Source organism: Ornithodoros turicata, chromosome 3, assembly GCF_037126465.1.
Source record: "Ornithodoros turicata isolate Travis chromosome 3, ASM3712646v1, whole genome shotgun sequence".
Taxonomy (NCBI): Eukaryota; Metazoa; Arthropoda; class Arachnida; order Ixodida; family Argasidae; genus Ornithodoros; species Ornithodoros turicata.
In genome coordinates, this window is record NC_088203.1 from 68,233,071 (window position 1) to 68,258,027 (window position 24,957).

At 45.1% G+C, this 24,957-nt stretch overlaps 1 protein-coding gene across 1 annotated transcript in view; it reads right to left on the reverse strand.

The window, feature by feature from the left end:
* Positions 1-24,957, reverse strand: part of LOC135388575 (uncharacterized) — a 225,831-nt gene that overhangs the window by 96,261 nt on the left and 104,613 nt on the right. The window contains exon 3 of the mRNA XM_064618195.1: positions 21,222-21,402. Coding sequence (XP_064474265.1) covers positions 21,222-21,402 — 181 coding nt within the window. The remainder of the gene's footprint in view (positions 1-21,221; positions 21,403-24,957) is intronic.

A 24,957-nucleotide genomic window follows, 5' to 3' on the forward strand; every position in this document is an offset into this window, starting at 1 on the left:
GCTTAATAATGTTGGCATCCAATAAGTCCTTGATCATGGCCTTAACCAGATCTCGCTGGGCCGGCGACGTCCTCCTAGGACGCTGGGAAACTGGACGGATGTCCCCCGTCGGCACGTAGTGGTGTCCGAGCTTGCAATGGCCCAAATCTGAAGGATGAGTTGCAAAGGCGGCTGCATTATCGAGTAACAGCGACTTGACAGTTTCCAGTTCCCCACTTGAGAGGGATGTCCCGACATTGTAGATGATGTCTTTGACTTTGATCTCCTGGTGAGACGAATGAACAATTGGCTGGCGGTCAGAGTCTTCCGACGATTCCAGATTGCGAGCTCTGTCAATCTACTCTCTATCCTCTTTGCTCAGTTCAATTTCTTCGGTGCACAGAACTCTGTCAGCCAGGCCCAGGGAGGCTCCTTCCTCTATCCGTGCTGGTCGAAGCGTTGCGTTAGTACAAATGACTTTAAACGTGCCTTCCGTGGCCTGGACGCATAAGGGCTCCATGTGAAGAAGGAAGCGATCGTGAAGTGTCGCAGAGCCGATGACTTCGTAGAAGTCTTGCTCAAAGGATCCCCGTAGGCTATCGAACTTCCGAGTCAAAGACGCAACTACTTGAGAGCGCACCGCGCGAACTTTCTCTGATCTGGTACACTGTACGGCGAACGAGTTTGTAGCCCAATTTATGACTGCCTTGGAAGATTTCAAGAAGTCATCGCCAAGAATCAGCCTATCGTCTTCGAGATGAGGGACGACGATGAACCTCTGTTGAAACTCTCCGAGTCGAGGACTGCTGTCAGATGCTGTTGCAAAATTTTTACATCTACTTTTTTGGTACCCGCTGGTTCTTTACAGCTAACACGCTGAGCTACTGATGACTCCCCGCAGGTATAGGAGGCATCAGTCTTCAGTTTCCCTGACGTTTCGATGTCAATAAAGGAGACAACAGGAAGCTCTCCTGCCAGTCGAGAAATTGCCGAGACAACGGTTCCGGGCACCTGGTGACGAAGTGTCCCTGCTTCTTGCAGTTCAGACAAATCTTCCAATACGTTGGACTGGTTTCTTGACGGGGACGCTGTTGGGCTGTATCTTTTGCGTCTAGCGCAAATACTTTAGTTTCGGATTAGTTATCTTTTAATAATAAAAGGCCCGAGCAGCGCGAGGTGTGTGATGACAAAGTGTTGTACCACACCCTCTCGCTGACTAGACCGAACTGGATGTCTGACTGATGCTCTCTCGGTAGTGTTGAAGCCACACGCACAGATTGTCCACGGCATGAAACCTCAACAAAGGTTATGGGCCCAGATCAGTTTCAAGACACCCTTGAGTGACACCTTGAGTAACCTCAAGCGGTGAGCAAGTTCATATTCTTCTGAGAAACCGAAATTGCGGAGGGAACGTCGACTAACCACTCGGTCCACTTAGAGAAGCTTGACTTCAGCAATTATCCCACATGGCGTTTTAAAATGACGATATACCTCAAGGCGAAGGGACTTTGGTCAGCCGTGGAAGGCGAACGCCCAACTGACCAGGATGCCAGGCGTGAATGGGACAAGAAGGAGATCGAGGCTACTAACGTCATGGTCCAGTCGCTGTCAAGCGCACAGACGAGTTACGTCGTAAACCAGACGTCTGCAAAGGACATTTGGAACAAACTCGAAGAGGTTAACCGAGGTCGTGTACTCGAAAAGAAAATTGCTCTAAAACGGGAGCTTAACGGGATTAAGTGGACCAAGGAAGAAAATGCAGCACAATACATGCACCGCGTAGAATCCCTTTCTGAGCAATTACGGAGTTTAGGCGAGACTATGGAAGATGCTGAAGTAGCTACTGTAGCCATTCAAGGACTGCCACGAGCATAGCCCGAGGCTTTGACGTTTGTTCTATGTCCGATATTACCCTACAAAAGGTCAGATATGCCGTTCTACAAGAAGAACAACGTCAGAAAAGGGACTCAGTTGATGAAGCCGCTTGTAAAGCAAGTGTTCGGCCGAAAAGGTACCAGCACGAGGATAAATTTGCTTAGCAAACCAAAGCGCTAAAGTGCTACAATTGTGGGAAAACTGGACACTTTGCACGAAACTGCTGGACCCATTCAGCCGGAAACGCTGGAAGTAGGACGCCACGTCAGAACAGGAATCGCGACGAATCATTCAGGATTCGAAATCACGACACAACTGAAGGAAAGTCGAGGCAAACGCCCAGACTAGTCAGAGCACCCACAGCACAAGATAGCAACGGACGACTGACCAATGAATTTGCTTTTGGCGTTAAGGAATTTGAGTGTGCCTCTGAAGATTGGTCCATTGATTCGGGAGCCACAAGCCATATGACCGGATGCATGGATATCCTAAGGGACTTCAAGCCCGAAAAGAAGAGGCAAGTTACGGTGGCCGATGGCAAGACTATTGACGCTGAAGGGTCCGGAACCGTCATTTTTCGTGTCCTAGATGACGATGTGGACAACAGGCTAACAGCAAGAAACGTTCTTTATGTTCCTGGCATAACGGATAACTTGATTTCCGTGTCTAAGCTTACCGTCAGCGGTATGAAAGTTACCTTCAGCGACGACGATTGCACCGTCCACAAGGAAGAGAACTTCGTTTTCTCAGCGGTGAAAACTGACGGCATCTACAAAATGAATGCACAAGCCATACCGGTAACAGAGCGGGCGGATCATGCAAAGATCGACAGTGCAGAAATGCTGTGGCACTGTCGTATGGGACACTTGAACGTCGACGCGCTAATGAAAATGTCACGAACGAATGCGGTGGCCGGCCTACCACTCCTTTCGAAGGGAATGGAAACCTACGAGAACTGTGTCATTGGGAAGCACTCAAGAGTACCTTTCAGGGCGCTCTCAAGTCACAGCTCAGAAGTACTAGAATTGCTGCATCTAGACCTATGTGACCTTTTCCAGTGGAGTCAATAGGGAGCAGAAAGTATTTTATGGTTATTGCAGATGACTGTAGTAGACGAGCAGCAGTTCATTTCTTACGCTACAAAAGCGAAGCCGCTGAAGCATTAAAGGAACACATATGCACCGCCGAAACCCAACTTGGACGGACTGTCAAAAGGATTCGTACTGACAATGGGGGTGAGTTCGTCAACGATCGTTTGGCACATTTCTTAAAAGCAAGGGGAATAGTTCATGAGAGGACCGCGCCATATTCACACGCTCAGAATGGCGTTGCAGAGCGAACATCGAGACAGCTCGAACGCTCCTGCACGAAGCTGAACTGCCTATGTTTTTTTTGGACTGAGGCAGTCACCGCTGCGGCATACATAAAAAACCGTTGCAGCAAGAAGGTTCTCGATGGAGGCATACCAGAGGAAATATACTCGAAACGCCTATGCCTGGATTCCTGGCAACCAAAGAAAGAAGCTCGATAAAAAGAGCCGGCAGGTTATTTTCGTGGCATATTACCAAGACAAGAAAGCTTATCGTCTCTATGATCCGTCCAGCAAGTAAATCATTGCTAGCAGAGACTTAAAATTTATGGAAGACAAAAAGGGTCCACTCCTGTTGAACAGCCACAGTAACAGCCATGAGGATTACGAAAGCTTTCAGTACTCAAGTCAAATCTCATCACGAGAACCAGAACCTCCTCATGATAACGTATTTGTTGATATGGATGTGGCTGAATCACAAGCAGAAGGTGGGAATGTTGTGACCCCCCAGGTGGGAAATCACAGCTCAATATGTCAACTTGAACAAGACAGTGAGTATGAAGCTACTGACGAATCTGATGTGGAGCCTCCACAGAACGACGCTCCAATAAGACGATCGACGAGGATCAGTAGACCACCTAGTCGTCTGCAAGTTGATCCAAAGAAGGCTACACTGTAAACTTTTTCACACCTTTAAAGGTCTGCGCCATGCACATTAAACCTGGTTGCCTAACATTGTAAGGCTGATATTTTACACAATTGAAAAAGCATTACAAAAGATCAGGTGTCAGTTCAAATCTTCCTCTCATTATGTCTTGGATATAGTAGATACGTGCTAAGGCATATATGCATCGCTAGCGATAATCGAGCACGTACAAGTGTCTACAATACTGTTCAACAATGTTGAGACTTGAAAGACTGAATTTTTGGAGGACAGACAGCATGCGAGTAAAGAAAATTAGTGCTAAACCGTACTCCATTATGATGTTACCAAAATTACACCAAAAAGGGCGTGCGCCATGCACATTATTACACCTTTAAAGGTGTGAAAGCGTTTACAGTGTAACTACTGTGAAATGGCGACAGAACAGCAAACGGAGGAAAAGCAAACTGACCCACGATCTTACGATGAAGCAATGGCGTCGCCAGTGGATCGAAGCCATGGAAGAGGAACTCAAAACTCTTCATAAAATGGAAACGTGGACCTTAGTACCAAAGAAAGCAGACATGAAAGTGGTCAAATCAAAATGGGTCTATCGCATCAAGAGAGACGCCGCAGGAAATATAGACAAGTATAAGGCACGCCTTGTTGCCGTAGGGACATCGCAGGTTGAAGGCGTGGATTATTTTGAGACTTTTTCACCCGTTGTCAAGTTGACAAGTTTGCGAATCCTCATTGCATTAGGCCTTGAGGAAGGAATGGCGATGCGCCAACTTGATGTGAAGACGGCGTACCTTCACGGAAGACTCGAGGAATCTACTTAGAGCCACCTTTGGGCTATCCCGGAGCTGCCAATAAAGTATGTCTACTAAAGAAGGCACTTTACGGCCTCAAGCAATCCGGGAGGACATGGTACCTAACGCTTGATGAAATCCTCAGGAACTTGGGTTACAGGAGACTTTAAGCGGATAGATGTGTTTACATATTGATCCAAGGACATCAGAAGGTTATTCTGAGCGTATATGTGGACTACATGCTTATGATGGCCACTTTATCAGCCCTTCTAAAAACAGCTATCAAGGACCTAGGAAACAAAGTAGAACTGAAAGACTTGGGAGAGCCAACCTATATTCTCGGAATTGAGGTACTACATGACAAACAGAACAGGACCCTAACGATCAGTCAAAGAAAATACATCGACGAGATCTTAAACCGCATCAAGATTGACGATTGCAAACCGATAAAACACCAATGGAAGTTTGACAGAGGAATGACACGACGACTACGACTGTTGCAGAGAAGAATTCGAATGTACCATATCAGTCCCTGATAGGAAACTTAATGTATTTGGTGCAAGGGACACGTCCAGATCTTGCTTTTGTCACTCACTACCTGAGCCAATTCAACTTAAACCACACGCTAAGTCACCGGAGGATGGCGAAAAGAGTGCTACGCTACCTCAAGGGAACCCGCAACGTTGGAATAACGTACAGCGCTTGCAAGGAGCCAATAACAGCTTATACCGATGCAAGCTGGAACGAGTGCGGCACTGGCAGATCGAGGAGTGGTTACGTGTTCACAATGTCTCAGGGTGCAATCAGTTGGAGATCGAAGAGACAACAACTAATAGCTTTGTTAACATGCGAAGCGGAATACATTGCGCTTACGGAAGGCTTAAAAGAAGGAGAGTGGATTAAAACGTTCATGGCAGAACTTGGATTCAATAACTATGGAACTCAGACCTTAGAAGTCCGTTGTGACAACCAGTCTGCCATCAGAATAACTGAAAACCCGATGTATCATCAACGAACAAAGCACATCGATCTCAAATACCTATTCGCCAGAAATGAAGTGGAAAACAAACGGTTCAGGATCACATTCTTACACACTGAGGACATGATCGCCGACGCTTTGACGAAACCAGTGTCGAACGCAAAGAACACCGTGTGCGGGAAAGGATTCGGCTTCACAAACTTTCCTTGATGTGTAGGATTTGCTGGACGCAGGGGGGCATTTGTTGGGCTGTATCTTTTGCGTCTAGCGCAAATCCTTTAGTTCCTTTAGTTTCGGATTAGTTATCTTTTAATAATAAAAGGCCCGAGCAGCGCGAGGTGTGTGATGACAAAGTGGTGTACCACATTCTCTCTGACTGGACCGAACTGGATGTCTGACTGATGCTCTTTCGGTAGTGTTGAAGCCACACGCACAGATTGTCCACGGCATGAAACCTCAACAGACGCCTCCGAACTGGAAACAACAGAACGATTTTCCTGGGAGAACACTTGTTAGAAGCGGCTCGGGTCTGTTTGCTTTGCAATCCAGGTTTGTGGACGGGAGAATCCAGCTTTGACGTCTCCGATGTACGCGGTGCGGCGGTCGAAGGAGTTTCCGTGAGTCGGCGAACGGTAGCTGGAGTTACGTCTGCAGCTTGTCCTTTGACGTCTCCTGGGCCGTACTAGCCCTGTCGTACAACAGGAACGAGTTAAATAAGTCGTCCAGAGAGGTGAACGACCGGTCGAAATAACGATGCTTGGTCTGGCTGGATACAGAAGCGAGAATGACGTCGCATTTCTCCTGTTCGCTTCCTGAGTACTCGCATTCGTCCATAAGCTCGAGCTTCTGTATTGCGTAATCCACGCAGGATTCACCTTGACGCTGAGCTCTCGAGAACATCTTCTGTGCAGTTTCCACGGGCTTGTCTAGATGATGGCGTCTTCTAACAGCTGGTTTCACCTCGCTCCACGTGGACAGCCTTTTGGCTACCAGCTCATATCGCATTCTTGCGAAGTCTCTGGGTGGCATCTTTGAGATATTAATGGTACAGCAACGTCGTTCGGAACGCGGTATATCTTCATCCAGTACTCTGTCTGGTGTATCCAAGTGAGGATATCTTTCGAGAACATCGGTAGAGCGCTCATCGCAGCCGAAGAAAGATGCGTGTGTGCCGATGTTTCTTCCCCGTCGTTCTTGCTTTTCGTCGGCGTCAGAGTCAAGGGCCCGCACGCCCGCCGGACTCCTCCTGGAATAATTTCTAATGACTTATCTGGTTTTTATCAGCTGGACAGCGTGGATTCCAGTTTATCCATGCGCTCGATGATGGGTGCCAAGAGCCCGCAGATGAGATCGAGAGTAGCTTGTTGCACATTTTGCGCATCGGGGGCGTCATCAGATACACGAGCTGAATCCACCGAAGGCTGTGGTTGCTCCACACAAGGACAGTCGGGTCTCTCAGCAAGCCGCTGTTCAAGAGCGTTGATTCTGTCGGTCAACTGGGAAATAGTGTCCAGAGCTGTCCGATAAGCCTCGGCCTTCGCTTCGTCATCCATGGCACGTGCCGAAGAACGAAGTGTCCGGGCAGCAGAAGCAGATGATAATGGATGACGCAAGGACCGACGACCCCACATGCAAGGTAGCGACCAAGACGGCTTGAAGTGGTCCCCGTTCGGGTGCCAAGATGTAACGTAGTCAAAGTTACCAGTAGTTTATTCAGACCACTTAAATCGTCCAGTGCTGGCTACAGACTCTCCCGGTGGCGTATTTCGAAACCCTGACCGATACAGAAGAGCGGCGGCAGAAAACCCTGAAAACCCGATGCGTCGCGTTGGCGCAGGACGCTGCTGACATAATGGCGGCTGTAGGCGGTGTTGCGTTGGGACAGATGGGTTGAGCGAAAAGAAGCAGATAGGTTTGGCTTGCAGGTCGACGTGCCTTGAGATTACGCGTTAAGTAACACGCAAGTTCTTCCAACATTTATGCTCCGTGTGTTTGAAAGCGTGAGTCCGTAGAGAGCCTGTGTTTTCAGTGTATGACAGCGAGTTGTGCTTTTATTTGGGTGGTCGCGTTGCCATTAATACACGGCATGGAAGTATGAAAATGTTCGAATGTGAAAGAGGGACAGAAACTGAAAAAGGGTCCTTGCGGCGTGTAGTGAAGTTTGAAGTGAATCTGCAAAAGCAAATGCGCCGTAGTGAAGTCTGTGCCTAGTGCGTGCACAAAGACTGTGTGTGTGGTTCCGACTACAGTCACTGATAGTGACTAGAGCTCTGACATTTTCAGGTTATATTCCTTTTGTCTTTTTTTCTCTCGCAGAGAAAGTTGCATGTACTGGTCTTGAGCGTCAAATCCAAATAATGTGCACCCAGTTTAGTTCATGATTGAAACGTGATTGAATTCAGGGCGATACTTGGTTTAACACGAACTCTTCAGGCTCTTGTGTGGAATCGGGTATAACACGTAATCAGGCTGCATTTATGGTGTATTTCAGTGCACTTCACATATATTTATGACCAATATTTATAAGCTTTTATGACCATAGTGTTGATACAGCTTACTTTTGTGGTTACATGTTGGCAAAAAAAGTCGATTACACTTGCCTTTCATTACTAAATGTTGTGGATAAATCTACACAGTATGACAAAGAATGTACACAGGTTTTTATATTGCTATATTTTGTCCTTTATTCGGTGTTTCTGACTGCTAACAGGGAACTGTGCCTGAACTTGAGAAACCATTATGCATAATGTACACATGCATACCTAAAGATAGCAAATGCACCAAAATAGCAAGACTAAAATGAATGAAAAGCGTACTTCTACAAAAGCTACAAGTAAGAGCAAAAACAATAATGAAGTATCAATGCATTGGTCATCTTATGATGCGGAATGGCATTCACATTGTTTTCTGCAGAGAGAAGGGATGCTTCGAGTTGGAACATTTAGATATAGCTACTTGTGTCTCACTTGATATCACCCAACCAGAACTGACCAATTTTGTCACACATTTATTCCTGAAATATTTGTTTTCTCATTTGAACTGAACGCAAGTACTAGCTACGTTACTTGTTTTAGGTTAGTTCATTACTACGCAGCTCAGCAAGACATTATTTTTGTAACTTTGTGACTTAGCAAATGCCCACATTGCACGTTCCACGGGCAATATTGAAATCGCCATTTGTGGTGTAAATTATGTTATTTGATTTTATTTTTCACTCTGTATCCCATGGCTATGATAGTCTCTGCATCTCATGGTCAACTCTCATCTCTGCCCATGACTGTGATGGTAATGGACAAAGAGACAATAGTGGTTGTCACCTCAGGACGAAAGATCATCAGTTTCACCCGTCACCTGTTTATGCAATACTCATGCATAGGGTTCTTCGTTTTCGGGTTTCATGATTTTTCAAAAATCGCGCGCTATTTACACACGAGAATTCGGGGAGAAATCGGGCGCTACGATCTCTATTATGTGGGATATCTTTATTGTGTAATATGTAAAAAAAGTAGGAGGGAAAGGTTAGCTTGCGCCATGGCGGGTTGCTATTCCCAGCAAAAAAAGGCAAACAAAAAGAAAAACAAACCACCAAGGGCAATGCGATGAACATGTACAGTACTATGGCTATCAGGTAGCAGTTGTGTTGATGAGCTTCAGGACATGTCTTTAAGCGGGCCGTCGTTGCACAAAAAAGAGGAAATATATTGCGTTTTATGATGGTCTGGTGCTAATGCCATACAAGCATAGCCCAGGCAAGTTCACGGCAGTTAATAAGATACACCTGAAACAACCGACAAAAACTTGTCTGGTACCTGCTACATTTTAATGTAGGTGTTCCCTCATTACCTCGAGCTACGATAATTCATACTTTTGCATACTTCACACAAACTTCATGTCAACTCCATGTTTAGCCCACAGTTTTCAGTGTATTGAAAAGCTTATTAACTGAATGGCATTTTTGCCTAATCAACATTTTTCATTCCGTTGTGAAACCCTCCCACGGGCAGAAGATGGCTTCCGCATGTTGCTGACGCCATCTCTTGAGACACCCTCCTTTGAACATAATGCTCACCTACAGATGCCTGTCTCCTAAGGAAGGCACCCTTACTGCTTGGGCTTTAGCTGACATCAGACATTTAGTTTTGAGGACTGACGTGTTAAGCTAATAACCATGGAACCATGGACATGCTTCTTTTGAATATCTCTGCAGTTATTAACTTATGACTGCTTTTTTGTGTCCTCACTCATAATAGCACTTCTTCAGAGGAAAGGCAAAAAAAAAAAAAGATGACCTGCAACATATTTTTGGAGTAATTTATGACAATTTGAACAAAAATATGTAATGACCTGGGGTTTGAATTAATGAGTCTACTGTAATTTGGTGTTCTACACAACATATTGCAACTATGTCCATATCAAAAAGTTGCATGCAGAGCCATTCCGTTCGTTTTGCTTCGTTATGCTGCTTCCTCTTGATTCGTTTATTTATGCCCTCAGGGCAGAGCAATGTGATGCTTGATGAACTTTGACAATTGCTTTTGTAGTGCACCATCTTTTGGAACTCGCAAAAAAAGTATTTTAGAAGTTTACGCAGACTGTTCTGCAAATCTTGTAGGTCATGCTTTGTGGTAAACAGGCCTCATCAATGGACGTACTCTTTTCGTGTTGTCTTCAACATTTGCCCATCGCTAAGGGTTGTTTACCATGCAGTTTGTCCACCAGCTTGCCTGCATTTATGCTGTTCTATCAGTGATTGTAGGTCAAGTTATTGTCATGCAATCGCATTATTGATGAAAGATGGAAATCACTGAAAAGGCTAGCCAGCTGTAGGACTCGAACTCACATCTTCTGGATTACGGGTCCAGGGCTCTACCAATTGAGCTAAGCTAACAGACCTCCCTAGCGACTTCCAAGGGTGCGTCATCTGAAGGGACAAACCAGCCACTCTCTCTCATTCATCCTCCTTTCTCTCTTACATTTTTGCTCACTCATACACGCATTCATACGACGGGATCGATGCAAGCGGCAACTGTTGAACATGAGAGAACTAATGTTGTGAGGCTGGAGCACATAAAAAGCACAAATACATAAAAAGGCATTATTGTTTGTTTGTTTGTTACTGTCATGCTTCCTGCTTCTAAGACCAGATAGCACTTGTCTTTGCTATACTATCTGAAAGACAGATGAAGAAACACAATGTTGTAACACAACTGTGTTTAATAAAGCTCATGTCTTGCAGCCACAGCAACCATTTAGTTGAGTGAAATGATGAAGCCCACACATGCTCTGTTATATTTGTTGTTTATTATTATATACTATTATTGTTAAACTAATATTAATAATATAACTAATTATATACTATTACGTATTATTATTATACTGCATAGTCTTATACGTGGTTGCAGATATCTGCAGCGCAGGTCTCATCTATCATACAGGCTGCAAAGCACACTTTTCGTAAAAGCAGAGGATAGTGGTGTGTGTGTGTGGCGGGGGGGATATGTTTATTATATTAAAAAGTAGTAGGGAAAGGTTAGCCTCTGCTATGGCGGCTTCCTATTCCCAGGAAAGAAAAAAAAAGGATGTAAGGTTTTTAACAAAACTCTTTTCAATGCAATCAACTTTTGATCAAACACAAGTATGGGTGATGACAATGAAAACATCATAACCACCAGGCCTATCAACACAACCCCTTTGTTTACATTGATATAATGTATGTTTGTATGTATGCAGGCTTTGGAAGGTGGGTGCAGGAGAACACTTTCCTCTTGATCTCAGGGCTTTGGGGGAATGGCCCCCCTTTTCATACATAAGGACTAGACAGGGCACCTGATATTCTTTCATAAGGCATATTTTTACAGAATTTACATGCATTTTGATTACTACATGTATCTAGGAAGGATCTACTATGTGTCATCAATATGTTTACCAATAGAATCACTACCCCTCTGATACCAAACATACCTGAATATGGCCTCACATCATGTGAGTCCTACCAGAAGTCTGCTTACCACAATTTACAATATTGCAGATTAGATTTCAAAAACTGCAGCTGCTACATGGAATAAACTGCCGGAGTGTAAACACCCCATTTAATTGTTACTCCTTTTGTTGTCCACGTCCCATTTCTTTTCGACTTCTTTCGTGAAGGTTCCCAGTAGGAATAATTCATAGAAAGTTGGTGCTATTGGAGAACTTTCGCTAAAGATGAGTTGTGCAGTGAGTGGCTTATTTGCATATGCTCACTAATTAAATATATATCAACATTTGAATTTTACTTTGGACACTTTTGGGTAAGTACCAGGGCCTGCTTGCACTAGACTTCTGCTAGGGTCCTAACCTTGAGGAATTCCCTTTGGCACCGCCTTGCTAGTACTTTTGTCACATGCTACTGACATAAACTCTCCTATAAGCGAAATGCACTGCCAGAGTTGTGTCAAAGGAAATGCCTCAAGGTTAGCATCCTAGCAGAAGTTTCGTGCAAGTGGGCCAGTACCTCCAGCAAAAAATATTCTGAGAACGAACTGCATTGATACTCAGTGACTTTTTTCGAGTTATTAGTTGGATTCTGTTTACATATTTCTTGCGTGAAGCATCGTACAAATGTGCTCTTTGGCTGCTGTCAGTTGTGCTTCAGGGTCACATGGAAGATACACTGCGCTTTTCATTCGTCTTCTGTACCGAACTGGTGCACAGCACTCGTGTCGTCTCATGATGCAAACGTGCTGTCTCACCTGCGGAATGACATAACAGTCATTGCTGTTTACAAGTCAGGTAGAGAAGGATTCCAAAGCATGCCTTGTGGCTGTTCTTTAAGCAGTGTTCACAGAGACCAACTTCGAGGCGGTGCAATCTGCGTATACACAAGTACCAACTAGGCAGCTCCGCAGACAAACAATCTCACATCATCTTATTTCACCAAGAGAACAACATTCTCTTAAGAAATGCCAACTGGATGTTTCTGCAGCTTTGACCTTTTAAAGACTATTATTTTTCAGCTACACCTGCAATCTAATAATAGTAGTACGGCACTATGACACAAATAAAATTGCATCACCATTGGAAGTGATGGCATAAGTCATGTGACAATGCTCCTCTCGCCGACTTGCCAAAGCAGAACCAATTTCTGAAGGTTTCGTTCGGTGACAGATTCCCTCCAATTTGAGTCGGTCATGAATGTGCAGTTCGTGCAGAAAGTTGGCCTGTGTGAACGCTCTTATCCCTTGTAACCCTGTTTGTGTGACAGACAAATGAACATGCGATAGATACATCAAGTGATATGAGTAAGAGAGCTTTGGACACTGCTCTGTACAAAAAATGTGTAAACTGTAACCAACTGATAACTTGAAAAAAATCACCAATTGCCAACATAGTTTTCTTTGAATATTTTTCACTGAAGGTTCCGATACGTAAAACAGATATTCCAAGTGTCACTAGCAAAAATTTAAATCTTAGAATTTTCATTCAATTAGCGAGCATATACAAATGAGCCATTGCCTGCACAGTCCATGGCACTGCACTGTCAAGTTTACGCAGGTCTAATCTGCACTATAGTGCAACCCAGCTTAAGACATACAGAATTAATTTGCCAGTTTTGATTGAAATACATGTGTCAAGTGTGAACAACACACACTTGTTTCCTGACTGTAGGTCCTCTATGCCCACTCAGAAGAGCTCGATGCAGCGACAGCCAGCCGTCAAAGTCAGTCTCACCCATGCAAGTGTCAAAGCGATGCTGCTCGATTACAATCTCTGTCTCTTTATTACAAATATCCAATCATTACATGATTCTTTATTTGACACAATATCATTTTTCTTCAATACAAGTCAGGCCACATCTGTCATTCGACTGACTCGCCCGCAAGTTTGTTGCTGTTGTTGATGTTGCAAAACATAACAAAACTTACAAAAATTTCCTAGAGTATAATAACTATTGGGACCTGTATAAATGTGTGTGCTGACATTTGTAGTACAACATGGTCTTCACTTTTGCATTGAAATACAGATAGCCCGTTTGTGTTCCTGCCTTCAGTGTATGTCTCGGCCTTAGAATTACACATCTCTACAGCAACACACAGTATGACACGTCGTATTGACAGTTCAGCACAGTGGATCAATTCTACGCACCTCGTTTACTAACAGCATATCAATTACCAGTGGAGGCTCCTAAATGGCAACTGTTTTGACGCAAGAGACTGTTTTGATGTGCTTCGAATGTGGGTCGAGGCACATACTACATCAGACAGGGAAAGAACGATATTGACATTAACAGTACGACTGGACATACTGTTCCTTGTGTGGCAGTTTCCGAACGTTCAAATTAACAGTTGTTGCCCTCTTGCTGTATATGGCGCTACACATTATCCGAATATCTCTCTGGTTTCAACTATAACTTCGTAACGTTCCGTCTCATCTACAGTCAAAGGGGACGCGGGTATTCAAATTTGACCCACCCTTGCTTGCAATCCAAACACATAGTAAAGAACTTCAAAATTACGTGCGTGTTCCAACCTAACCTTGTTCTCCAGCACATCCACCCTCCGCCCTGCACCGTGGGCGATGCGTACAATTTACAAATAGTCGCCGTCGGCGTCCGTACAGCAAACGCATCGGGTTTTCGGGCTTTTTTTCTGCCGCCGCCGCCGCTCTTCTGTATCGATCAGGGTTTCGAAATACGCGTCCCGGTGTCCTCTTCCTCTCGGTGCGACTCCTTTGTTTTCCGCCACCTGACGGGTACGCGGCAGCACACTTACGCCACAGGGGGAAAGAAGCTTTCGACAACTAATAAAGACAACTTTTGCGAACAAAGAAAAAAATCACATACACACACACAAAAAAAGAAAAAACATGTGAACTGAGTGATTGACCCGAGCGTTGATTCAAACTTAAGCTACCCAGTGTTCCCCTACATAAAGTGTGTTTTTTTTAGCCTTTATATACGGTATACGGGTTTACTTTACATACGAGTTATACTTTATACGATACTTACTTTTACGATACGATATACTTTTACGATATATACTTTATATACGAGCAGATTGTTCCCACGTATAAATATCTAGGCTTGCATTTAGATTCTACAATGCGTTGGTCCCTGCATATTGATAAGATTGTGTCTGAAGCTAACAGGACCCTAGGATATCTTCGCCGCCATCTTGCACTTGCTCCGCCCCAAGCGGCACACAATATTGGACCCATATTGGCTGGTCATTGGCGATACGGGTCCAATATGGGACCCGTTTCGCCAAGATTTTCCCCATATTGGCTGAAAATGGGCAATATGGGCCCCATATTGCCCAGTTTCAGCCAATATGGGGAAAATCCTGGCAATATGGGCCCCATATTGCCCACTTTGAGCCAATATTGGGAAAATCTTGGGAATATGGGCCCCATATTGCACGCGTAAACCCCATATTGACTGAACAGGGTACGTAGCCTTGTTGTACAAATGCCCAAGCAGCACGGCAAGATTGAACGTTGAAGCGTGTGAAATACCCTATTCACTACATCGTTACATTCAACAACTTCCCGCAGATGATACACATTGTTCGAAACAGTCAACGTACTTGGCATTCCCAACGTAAAGTTCGCTAGAGTTCGACACCTCAACATTCCACGTCTTGAAAGTCGCCGCCATCTTCCTTCGCGATGCCAATGCCAATCGGTCGAGCCGACTGTGAGCAAGCGAGTTGTTTGAGCGTAATCACGCGTCCTACAACTAATGCGCATGCGCGACAGCCCGAACGGACGTTTCATAGGGCTAAAATGTCGCTGGGTGCTGTAATGGTAACGAAAATGCGGCAGGTCAAGTAAAAAACACAATGTTTGATAAGAAGGGATGGCTATTCTGTAAAGTTAGGTGATTTCAAGTTGCTGCAAGCAGTGTAAATTGCTCTGGCGTGTGTCCGTCACCGCCACGAAAGTGTTTCGCTGCTTTGTATTCTCGGAGCGGGTGTGGAAATTGTTCGTCCACAGAATATTGGAATCCCAATGAAGGCTTCTGAGGGATCTTAGGTATTGGCAGTTCTGTGGGACTGCTTGTGATCTTCAGCGCGGGCGTAGCACCTGTTCTTCGTTTTTTTTTTTGTGTGTGTTTGGGCAATGCCGTGTTTCTTTCCTTTTTTTCGTTCTTTTTTTTTTTGCAGTGATGTGAACGTGGATCAATTAGATCCGCAGAAATAAAAAAGCAAAAATCATACAAAAGTAGTGAATATTATACAGCATAATGCTTTATTATTACACGGGCTCCCCGTAAGTGTTATCACAGAAATATTGGCAATATTGGCGCAAAATGGGCGTGCCAATATGGGCAGCCCATATTGCACCAATATGGAGCCTGGTTGCACTCCCCATATTGGTCCAATATTGGCAGCCCATATTGGGCCAATATTGGACCAATATTGGCGTGCTGCTTGGGGCCTCACATCAAAATCATATCTTATCGGGCATTCGTACTATCCAAATTAGAATACGCTTCTGCTGTTTGGGACTCACACCAGGAGTATTTGATACATGCCCTGAAATCAGTTCAGAACAGGGCCGCACGTTTTATCACCTTCAATTATTCCTCGGACTGTAGTGTCTCGGGACTAAAACAAGACCTTGGCATTGATAATCTCACATTCAGACGAACGGTCTCCCGTCTGGGTCCTTTTCCATAAGTTATTGTACAACAGAAACACTCATGATCGTCTTTCCCCCCCTGCGGAATACGTTTCTTCACGTCACGACCACTCTCACCACATTAGACCCCCACAATGTCATACTAATTCTTTCATGTACTCCTTCATTACTAAGACTATTGGGGACTGGAATCACCTGCCGGAGTCCCTCGTTTTCATTCAAGACCTGGCCCGCTTTAAGGTTGCCAGATTCCAACACTACAAAACATGGTTTAATGTCTCATGATCATTCCAGTGTCACTTTCCGCCACCTGTTTTTTTCTTTCATTTTCTCACCTCGACCGTCGCATTCTTTCCCTTTTTATTCATCTAACGCCATTTCTGAGTGAGTCCTGGGCATCTATTCTGTTGTGCGGCGCCGATAGTGAATGTTTGAGATATTTTTGCTTTTTTGAATGCTTGTCTTGCTTGTCTTTTTCCTTGTTTGTCTAGTTGCCCCTCCGTTGTGTAACACCCCCTTGCGGTTCCTCAACGTATAGAAATAAATAAATAAATATAAGAAAAAACGCTGTGAGAGCGGCGTTTTTACAGTTTATTCTATGACCAGGCGGACATCTTCTGGAAGAGAGCATGTAACTACAAGACGGCTAATTCCTGGAAATTCGTTTTTTAACTCTTTCATTAGGGAATTTCGGGCAAAAGCAAGATGACAGAACAGGAAACAATCCTCGTTGAAATCCACTCTATCGTTCAAGAAAAGAGCGCGAGCCGTGAAATATCCATAGCTGAATATAGACCTCTCCCTGTTTACAAACAAATAACGTCAGGTGGTACAACAGCGCCGCCAACTTGGTACACCGGAACTACTATAGCAAAAAATCAATGTAACAAGAAAGCCACTTTTATATACTGCTTTTCGTGTTGTGCGGTTTATATGCAGTTCCCTACATATTATTAGTTGTATAACCTCGTTCTGCTCCATTCTACCGGTAGCCCTATATTTTCGGTGGCGCTTTCTAAAGATGGCTACCGCGGGCCCTTCCATCTTCAGGAGCCTGAAGGGGACGAGTCGCTCTTGGCTTCTCTGGGAAGGTACGTGGTGTCTCTACACCAAGCAAGCGCGAACTAAGTCGTAATAACGAACAGCATTCCGCACAGGATTACGACATTGACTTTCGAGATGATGCAACTAGCTCTTGCGCTGAGCCTTCTTTTCTTTCCACGGTGGACTTAGTGTCGCCACCTTTTGCAATGAAAAACACCGGTCGAGGGAAGGGAGGTGGTAGTAGTAGAGGGGAAATGAGGAACGTCCGGGAAAGAGAAATTGGGGGATGAGGAGGAGTACACAGACACAGAGAGTACTCGCTCAAGATGATACGCAGAAACATATGTTGCTGTATGCGGCTGGACTATTGATGTTCGAGATTGCTATAAATAGGAAACAACCCTACATTGGATTGGATTAGAACAACCGGATTGGATCGCCACTCACTTTGAAAAACGCATCGACGCAAACGAACCTTCTTAGCGGGCGGAGAACTCGTGATGGTCGTACACGGCTTAAAGTTCTTACTGGCTTGACACACCCACCAATAGCTTTGCCCCACCACTGCTCCTGTGCCCCTCTAAACACAAGAATGTAATGAATAACTAAGAAAACGAGAAAAAAATTCCAAGGGATCATTGCGCAGTGTTTTGAGAAGGCTGTCAGGAGGACGGAAACTGGAACACAGACATCAGTTGACCGACTGGTGTGGGTACAGGATAGACCATCGGTTGTCGACCCTGTGCCCACGGCCCAATTTCCTTATCTGGTGACCGCGGCGTTCGGTCTACACTCCAGGTTTATTCATGCTGTAGTGGAATGTTGAAGGGAAAACCCCGAAAAAGCCTCTGTCTAGGGTCTTGAGCCACAAATACCAGCAAAAGGCTGCCGGTATCATCTTTCTACTGGCAACCGGAAGAACGAGCGAATAACCGGCCAAGCCGTTGAGATACCGGCGGGGTGGCTTCCGGACTGGAACGCGAATGAGGACACCAAAGTGACTAAAACCGTGACCTTATTTGTGTGTGCCATTAATACAAAGAGGCGACCCTTGACCTTCGTGAAGGAATACGGCTTTGTGAAACGGCGGTGGTCTCCGTCAGTCCTGTTTCGGTTTCGTTATGTCTACCAACTTCATGTTTACATCACGGCGACATTTCTTCGGTAGAGGTCCACTTCGGTATGCAAATGAGCCGAAACCGAAAAAAAGCGCGCCTGAGGAGCGCATCGCCTTCACCGACGGTGGCTTATCTGGACTGGAGAGCGGTTAATCTGGCCAGCTGAGCGGCACCTACTCCAATCATCTCCATCGCTCCAAATCACGCGGCCCTCTGATCTGAAATGAGCGCTGTACTCGCGACGTTCGCGGTCGCTGCGGTTTCGGCTGATTTGCATATCAAAATTCGGGGATGGATATTTTAACGCACGCGCGTGTTTCAGGATTTGTTAAACGTGGAATGGCTTGCAACTAGGATAGTCTCCCAATCTGCTGTTTCGCTTTCCCCGAAATCCCCTAATTAAAAAGTTCAGTAATGAATTTTAGGTAAGTACAAATCTTGTAGTTGTATACTTCCTTCGAGAAGATGTCCGCCTGGCCCTAGAACTCAACTGCGAAGGACACATCTACGCTGCTCTCATAGATTTTTGTAAAAATTCTGTCAAGGCAAGAAGAGACGAGGAAAACAAACACACACACACACTATATATATCTACGCGATGGTATCTTTGCAGCTCATAGTTCGAAGCCCTACATTATGCCCCCAGAGTATTTCGTCCGATTTCGTCAGAGGCTCCTCGTATTTATCGCGATCTCAGCACATTAAACCACTTGGATTGCAACTTCACTGCTCCAGGTGCATGAGTACTGTGGACGAAAAAGAAAGGAAAGTAGAAGGGGGAGTCAACTAAACCCTCCGGTCTCGGAAATAAATTTGCTGTCCAAGATAAAAATTTCCTGTTCATAAACCCCACGGCGTCAAAGTAAGAATGTTTAGACATGAAGGTCGTCCCAGAAAAGGCAATAGCAATTATAGTCGCGTATAAGTAGTTTTTTTTTCTCGGAAGAAGGTTTGTCGATACCTGGTGTCGTACGACAAATCCACGGAAAAACCAGACAAACCACTTTTGTGTCTTTGTAAATTTATAATTGTATAACCCATGTTAACCCACATAGTATGTGCATAGTGTGTTAGGTATTCTTGTAGGTTATTATATGTGCTGTGTCCGTCGTCCGTTATGTAGTGCCCAAGGGCCTTTAACGTACCACGAAATAAAGTAAAAAAAAAATAAAACGAAATCCTCAGTCTGGTTGTCGCCCATGTAAACAGCGTATGAACACTGCGCCATGCCTAATGGTGATACCATACCTTTGATGGTGATTTCACCATGATGGAACACATCCCACTTTGTGCGAATAATAGTAGAACTGATAAGCCCATTTAACGTGTTCAATCTGATGAGCCCACTTCATCATCAATTATGAATAGTTGGTGACGTGACGACCTGCAAGAAGATGCACGTTTCTCGAGTGTGCGAGCTTGGCCAAAGGCTAAGAAACATTCTGTATTTCCTTTAAAGTGCCACTACGGACGAAATCTCGTGTCTTCAGAATCCTACCAGAGTTATGTTACCGAAATCTTTTTGTCTCACTTTACATTCCTGCAAAATATTTTGGCTCTACGTAATGCGAAAGCTGGAGTAAATTAATTTTTATTTTTGAGAACTGTGACGTCATGTTAGGTTGCGACGGAGCGCTCGACTCTCATCTGGCAACGTTCTTGTCTTTCGCGGCTTCTCGGTGGCTCACTTTTTGCACTCCGGTAGCGGAGCCCCACGTGACATACCCAACCGACCGCTCCGACCTTCGAGAAAGCACAAGCCCCCGTATTCTCGCTCAGCCCTGCGGGATCCCTGCGCTTCGAGGGACCGTTCCAGTAGCTTTGGCAATCCATTGTGCACGCGCAGCGAGCGCGCACCCAATGCATTGCTAATGCTGCTGGAAGGGTCCCTCGAAGCGCAGAGATCCCATGGAAGGAGAAGCGATCTGTCCCGTTTCCCCTCTTTTGATCAGCGTCACGTGATTTCTCCTCCATGTGACCCTCCCGGACACCGGCGTCGTCGCTAGGAGACGAGTGCCTTCCCAGAACATGACACCATTGCAGTTTTGTGGGCTTATCATTACGTCAACCGCTCCTTGCGTCTTCGAAACTTGTGGAGGCTCAGCAGATCTTCAAAAATTGACAGAAATGCACAGCGTTCGTAAACAGGATTGAAGTTTTGCGTATAGAATCCTTGAGGCCCCTTCTTTTTATCGACTGAATAAAATAAATGCTGTTTTCCGACTCCGGAAGGGCACTTTAAGGGATGACAGCTGTCGCACCTGTGCCAGTATGGCGCGGAGCGGCACTTTCTTTCCTAAGGTAGCAGTCGACGGACCGTGCGCAGTAACGCTGACGGCCCTTCCGGGGCCCCATTAGTGGTCGGTAACGAACCCACAATGGACACAGACGTTGTGGCTTGCGCGAACCTTGCGCTCAAAACAACATAACATCAGCTGTTCCAGCTGATTCAGCATTGCGAAGATCGTCATCTTCACGTCTTTTGGCGATTATCCTCCTCCTCTTTCGTTTTTCTTCTAACAAATAACTACATTGTACAGGGTTCGATTGCGCAGCATTCCTGATTCGTTTATTTTTCCTCCTGTCTGCACTCAGTTTGCTTGCTTTGTGTGAGGATGGTGGGGCTTAGCTTGTTCGCGCGGTACGGTTAACCACACACAAGTGGACAAAATAGCTACAAATACCTGACTGTGTACGAGCAAGCAGCACCAAGAACTAGCTGGTTTATGGGTATCCCGTGACAAAGACGCTCTGATTGCAGAACTTCAAGTTGGCCTGATACCAAGCTTGCTTCTGTCGAACTGTTCGGTAATATCGCTCCCATTAATGAAGGCGTACTCACGTTCAATGTAACTGGTCAGAACAATCTTCACAAGGTTCTTATCGACGAAGTAAGACACTGGTGTCTTGACGTAAAGGGTGATGCAGACCGGATAGGTAGATGTGGATTCCGTAAAGTTGTCTCGAGTGACGACGCCACACTTCTTATCGTTGTCGTTCGTAAACAGGAAGCGGGTGACCAACTGTACAGTGCAAATGAAAAGACTTCTATTTAACGCTTCGTGCAAAGCGTCCGCCGCGCCACCGAAAGTCCTGGCGACAGCAATAGGAACTATAGTTGTGTCAGTAGGCTCGGTTCTCTATGGCTATTTGTACGCTTTCAATCGCAACCTGGCTTCGGTCAAGCCGCGCCTGAATTGATAGGTGCTAAAGTAATGCCGTACCGCGCAAACTGTAGCGTCGTTAGGTGCACAAATAGAATGTCGGATGTAGGCAAAACTGGTCCTTGGTTGTATAGGCAGAAAAATGGTCTTGTAGACACTTTCGCGCCTAAAAATACGGAGGCGTGGTTGTGGATAACTGATGAAACACATCACAGCCGACGGAGTGTTAGAATTCGCTTTCGCAATTTCTTGAAAACGACAACTTTATTTTTAAGATGATGAATGGGGAGCCATTTGTTGCAAAAGGAGACATAGGTCTTTCTTTTTCACCTGTTCATAGATAATAAAATCTGCACGCCATTCAATGAGTAACATAAAAGCGACATCATTCGCTGCACTAGTTCTCTGCATGCTATATTTCTCTGCTGTTGGTGAGACACGAGCTTTGAGTTTGTTTCAACTTGAATGTAAAATGATGATGATTCCAGATTTTTGTCGCGCATCGACAATAAGGGTCATAATGCGCCCCAGCTTTGGTTGAATGTAAAAAAAAAGGGGGAGGAGGAGACACGAGTTGTACAGTTGTCCCCTGCATCTTTTCCGTGTCGATGCTTATAGACAATAAAAGCTGTCGCCTTGTCATTCATTGCTTCATTGCCTTTGCAACTCCACTTCTGCTGAAGATACAGTTCATCGACATAGAAAGTACGACAGTACAACTGTGAAACTTGTCCGACCAACAATAGGAAAACACTAGCATCCAGGTTGAATTCGGAACTACATCCAACGACCCCCCCGTACAGCGAGCGTGGGGTCAGAGCCAGGCGACTGAGCTCCGTTTAAAGCGTTTATTGTGTTTTATTCTATCAGTACGAATACAGAAGGTAACGTGCCTCATTGCTTACTCCTCTGTATTCCGCCCTGTCCTAAAAGAACGCAGGTACAATTTTTCCGACATCCTGCAAGAAATTACCTGTCTGTACTCCACTGAATACAAAGAGAGAGAGAGAGAGGAAGAGAAAGAACAGACACAATGCGCTCAATACAACCGATGCAACGAATGTAATCGCTTTTATGTTAATCATTGAATGGCGTGCGGCTTTTATTGTTAATTAACATCAATGTTAACTAACAAAGCCTATGTCTCCCAATTTCATCAAATCAGGAGGGCGATTGATAGCATTTGGTCGACTAGGATCCGTTTCATCGGCTCTCCACAACGCCTGCCGTATTTTTTTGGTGCCCCGAACCTCGCGGGACCATTATTACCGCCTACGCAACCAGGGACCTTTTTTTTTTTTTCGGGACCCCAAAATGTCCCACCGGGTACAAGGTTCTAGAGTTTCCCTCCAAATCCACACGAAGTGGACAGGAGAAGAAGATTGGTGTCGGCCGCCAAACGTACGTATCACAAAATAAGCTACACCGTAGACTCTCTGTCTTCTGTTATGCCAATGGCCCTAATTGGTTTTGTTGAGACGGTATACCGTTCGCGTTGTGTTGAGTGATGTTGTGATCTGTGTTCAATTCAAACACGAAATTCCACTAGCTTGGACCTTGTCGCTTTGTCCGACTCAGGTAGTGAGACTTCTGCATCCTTTTGCTGTAGGTGCAACGTTTGCAAGGTCGCTGTATAAAGGATAAAAGAAAGCACATGCAAGTACGGTGCGCACGAAGAAAAGCTAAACGATTTGTAATAAAGCTGATCGATAAAACTCTCTTGTGCTTGTCTTCGTGTCCCGTGTCTCTCGGTTATTCGTTCCTTCATCATTGTAATAAAGCTGGCGTGCATGTTTTTTTCATATGTATAGTCTTATGCCTTATTGACCGCTGAGGACCGAAAATAGTCGTGCGAAGTTGAAAGAGATGGAAATCCGCAAAGTTAAACAACCAATTCACACATTTTCGACTTTCATGAATCCCGTAACATGCACTTTTCAATGGTTTCGATATTGGACGACTCACACAAAAAGTGCGCTTTCCCACCGCGACGTGGCCACCCAAGGCACCACCTTTAGTCTGTGCAGGAGGCGTAATGCGCCCTTCTCTTAATTGTATACAGTAAACTTATTCACACTTTTTTGGTGTAAATGGCTTGTCCTATGGCGCACACCTTTGGTGTTGCCTTGACGCCCGAGTGAAGGGTGTTTTCAAAAACACCCTTCAATTAGGTGTATTCCCTATAAAACACTCTTATAATGGGCGTTTAAAAAAACACCCTTAAAAGGGTTTCACCACCTGTGTGTGATGTGGCGAAACTCGTTATGAAACGCGGTTAGCCAACGCAGTGTCCCCAAAATAACCGGAAATAGGCCACAGAAAATGCATGGGGTCAAAAGTTCGAACAATTTTTCTCTCCTGTGTGCGCGAACAGACGACGTCCGCAAGGAATGCTAAAACAAATCAGGAAAATGGCTCTCACTGTGCAAAATTTCAGGCGAGTTGGACTTTATCTTGTTGTCTTATGAAGTGGCGCAAATGTGACACACTTGAGTGCCGCACCCTGTAGTTGGACGTTCCTCCTTCTATGGCAAGCATCACCCTGAACACTGCAGACTTCTAGACGTGGGCCCATCGTACAACCAAAACCGGAGAGTAATGCTTCACAGGCACGCTCCGCTAGCTTGGTAACACTGTGGGACCACCCAGTCAAAAAAATGAACGGGACCAGTTGGAAAATTTCCCATTGGAACCAAGTGGTTGCGCTTAATTGGTTCCACTTGTGTTTTCGGCCACCCATTGGTTTTCAACCATTTAGAACCAATTGGTTCTCCCATTGCAAATAATTGGCATTCCCGTAGTTACCAACTGGAATACAATGGGCTCCCAGCTCTATCTAATGGCTTCTAGACAACCAAACCTTTTGGTTTTGGTCCAGTTAGCATCAACTGGTCTCCCAGCCAGGGTGTCGGAGCGAACCGAAAACCGGAACGAAAAAAAAAAAAAACAAAAAAGAAAACGCTATTTTGGTGCGAACCGGAACGGAATCGAAACCGTATACGTTTTTTTCGCTCAGGAGGGAAACCGAAAAATATATTTAACGGTTTCGGTGAAGAAAAAACTTCACCGGTTTGGACTACGGATAAGCGAATGAAACAGACGTCGTGTGCTCTGAAGTCATGTCATGGATACTATACGAGGGTTACGGTTACGGTGGAATGTATGTCGGTATAGTATGACCCTTAGGTCGAGGTACATGTGACTCTCTAGCAATGTGCAGTAGTGTTCGTTTTAATTTGATCCCCCCAAACTCTCCTCAACTAAACAGCGACCCAAGGGGGCTGCATAACGGCTTCTTTATCGGTAATGTCGCGCAACGCGTCCCTTGTTTGAGAGCAGCTAAGTTGAATACATTTACGTATACGCGAGGGCAAGCCCGTGCAACGTGGCAACTCTTTTGTGGACAGGACACGA